Raw genomic sequence first — 3606 nt, forward strand, 5'->3', positions numbered from 1 at the left:
TTTAACTTAATATCTTTCATTTTAGTCTTAACGTAGTATAATTTAACTTTTGTAACTTTTCATTTTGTTATTAAACGCTTAAAGTAAAGAGCTTCCAGTTTCTCTCTTTACTGCTGTCGTAGAAACTGGTGGCGCCCATTGTAGTTGCCACTTGCGTCTACTGAACCCAGCCCGTCTCCCTGAGCCTAGCCGCACCATTTTGTTGTTACAAATCTCGTAACATGCTATTTTGAAAATCTGAGTAAAATTGTGAAATAGAGGCGGAACCAAGTCGTAGCAGCACGAAGACTTCTAAAATCCTTTTCGGACGTGTGATCCACACTATTTTTTAGGCCAACAAAATTTAATAAATAGAAAAAAATTTGATCTAGTGACTTTTGCTCTGCGAGGTTGCTCCTCTAGCGACTATTTTGGAAATAAAACAATCTATTCTTCTTAGCAGACTCCTGTCCATTGTAGACAGTGCAATATCAATCATTAAACAATAAAACTAACTAGTTTCTTTTTTGGAGACCTAGGCCGCCAAACGCTGTTTTTCGGCCTATTTACATGTTCAAAAACGTTAAAAAAGGACGGCGGTCTAAAAAGTATTTTTCCGGTCTCCTCGATTTCTTTCGATAAATTGAAAAACTTCAATGTATTTTGGTACCCTCGTTACTTTTTTCTCGCCAACACTCTACCATTGTCTCAAAATTCCAGAATTCCGAGTTCAGGACGTTGAAGAGAATCCCTTCAGTAGTTCAAATATGAAAAAAAAATAGATTCGGAACTTTCCCACAAAGATACATTAGTCTGAATGTGCACTCTTTGAACTGCATTATCTCCAAATGCAGTGTAAAAATTCCAGTGTTTATTGTTGTTTACGGTTTAGATGGTTGTGGATAATAATAATGTAAAACAACTTTTAAAGAATTTGCTTTATGTTGGAGTGAAAAAAATCTTAAATTTTTGTGATTTTTCTTAAAAATGGAACGGCAACGTGGTTAGAATCTGTTACTATGGAAAGAACAAGTTTTCTTTTAACAAGATGGGGCTACACCTTACAATGCACAATGCATTTCTCGTGGGTGTCAATTGTGCAATGAAAAAAACGGGATGGCGTTTCAACAGTATTTTAACTAAATTAGGTAGTTGTTTTTTCTGATTTGTAATTATTATTGTCTTTTGTTATTAATAATTTAAAAAAAAATGCCGATCCTTTCTGTTATTTGCTGCTTTTTGTCATTACAATAACGGCATTCTTTTGTTTGACATCATGCACCTAGATTTTATTAACTTTTATTGCTTATTTTTTTTTCAATTTTGATATTTTTTTTAAAAATATTTTTGGTTAAAGTAGAACATATTACACATTTCTGAATCAAGAAAATTAATATCTTCCAAATTATGAAAAAAAATATGGGTTCCAATTAAAAATAAGAAAGTTGAGTATCGCCCAAAAGAAACTAAGACATTTAGAAAATTTTTAAAATCATCAGTTTATAGTAAATTAAAAACCATTTAATTTGATTTTTAAATTTTTGAAATCGGTTCATAAATAAAAATTCTACAACGCCTGCCGTTTTAAAAAAATCACTCTGTAAATTTGTTTTTTTACAATTAAATTTTGCGATACTAAAAATAGTTGCTTGGGGAGCCATTTATGATTCAAAATTGACATGTATCCACTACAGGTATCTAACTTATCTCTTTAAAATCTGCAGATTTCTAAAAATTTTTCTTTGCAAATAAGTAAATTCTTTGCAGGAAAAATTACGTAACTGTAGGTAACGTTTTCCAACTAAACTTTGAATAGACCTGCAATTTTCTTTTGTGATGACTTGACCATTAAGTTATTGTTATAAATTTGATATAATTGATTGTGAGAACACTGAACATGTCTAATCGATAACACTTAATTTTGAATTTTGTTTGAACAACAATTTGTATTCCTTTTAGCAATTAATTATTATTATTCACTTACTATGGTCGTTTGTTTATTTCATAATTAGACATAATGAAGTGATATGGACTTCTGTTATGGCCACTAATGCATCATAAAGGTTAAGTTAGTTAAAAATTAAAAGTGACTTTAAAACATGTTCAAAAAGACTTCTATTTTTCTAATATACTGTTACAAACTCTTGGGAATCCTTCAGTTCTCTGTTTCCCAAAATAACAAAATTCCAAGTATTATTCATCGCCTGTTGTGTTTGCCATTTTATTTTTCCATTCTTTATTTTAGTTTTTTGTATCATTCCAAACCTTTAAAACCATCAAGTTTATACATAGAAATAGATATAGCATTTGAAGTGGGAACCACATTATGTTATATTTTTTACGTTTTCTGTTTTACCTATCGTAGTAATAATTTACAATTCCAACTGCTTCAACTTCAGAATATTTTTTTTCAACAAACAAGTCCAAAAACAGGCTTAAACAAGATTAATTTTTACAAAATGACATTCATCCTCCTAATTATCAGCAACATCATTTTGATCTGTGTGTGGTCCTATTTCACAGAAGCTTTTTATATCTATTATTCTGTCTTCATGGTAGCTTCTTTTGAATTATTATTTTTAGTTAATATCTTCAACTTGATTTTAGAGAAACTTGAAGTAGTTAATCATAATTTTCAACGTACAATTGATTCAATGTCACTATTAAGAACTTCATTTTTCAGCAAAAATCAAAACCGGGAAATATTATCAGAACTCGAGACAAAAATAAACAACATCGAAATTTTTTCGCAAAACCACATCACACTAATGGACTTGTCTTTAAAGGTTTTACAACATTTTCAAATACCTCTAATACCTACTTTGATTTGGTGGTTTTATGATCTAGTTAGCGCGATTTACATATTTTTATATTACATTCATAAAGTACCATCAGTAGTGTATGCTTTAACCATTTTTCTCAATTCAATTTATTTGGTTTGGTTGGGCTTTTGGTTTTTTCTTTTGATTTATATTATGACTTCTGTTGAAAGTGAAAGTAAAAAAACTGTAACATTTATACACGAATTTTGGAATAAATGTACACGTGGAGAAAAAAATGTTCCCATGATAACCCATCTTCAGTTGGTGTCTGTAAGATTTCTTAGCACCAGAGTTGGATTTACAGTCAAAGGTTTCTTTAATTTAAACTGGAGTTTTTTTCATATGGTAAGTCTCATTGTGTTTTTCGTAAAAAGAATGTTGTTTTAGGTTTTTGCTGCGATTGCAACTTATGTGGTGATTCTTATCCAGTTTAAATTTTAAAGTTTGATTTTATCTTATAAATAAGTTTGCAGTTCTCTTCTCATTTGTAATAAAAATGTTTTGTACATAACATAAAATTTTGTCTGTTTATTTTTGACTCACCTATTTCTCTTTCACACAAGTTTTTTCTGCAACAAAGGAATCTGTTAATAGTAATTATAGTGTTCCAAAACATGTGACCCAGAAAAAACAGGCACCTGCAGACAGCTTTACGAAACCAAAAGTTGAAAACGAAAAATGTTTAAAGCAAAGCATTATTGATAATCTATTTGTCAGGCAGGAATTACGGTCCTGTTGCCTAGGAAATTGAAGTGGCCTTTTATTTCACCGCTGTTTTTTTTCTAACTATGCAAAATCTTTCGGG

The 3606-nt window shown here is 30.2% G+C and overlaps 1 protein-coding gene across 1 annotated transcript; it reads left to right on the top strand.

Annotated features, from left to right (window-relative positions):
- Positions 1–2078: 2078 nt before the first annotated feature.
- LOC148180240 (uncharacterized) lies at positions 2079–3242 on the top strand. The gene is made up of 3 exons (XM_088035295.1): positions 2079–2230; positions 2972–3146; positions 3189–3242. Exons 1-3 carry the CDS (start codon positions 2079–2081, stop codon positions 3240–3242), a joined length of 381 nt encoding a protein of 126 aa, XP_087891421.1.
- The last annotated feature ends 364 nt before the right edge of the window (positions 3243–3606 follow it).

The sequence above is a fragment of the Gnatocerus cornutus genome, chromosome 1 (genome assembly GCF_029298725.1).
Source record: "Gnatocerus cornutus isolate USDA-ARS CGAHR chromosome 1, icGnaCorn1.1, whole genome shotgun sequence".
Lineage (NCBI taxonomy): Eukaryota > Metazoa > Arthropoda > Insecta > Coleoptera > Tenebrionidae > Gnatocerus > Gnatocerus cornutus.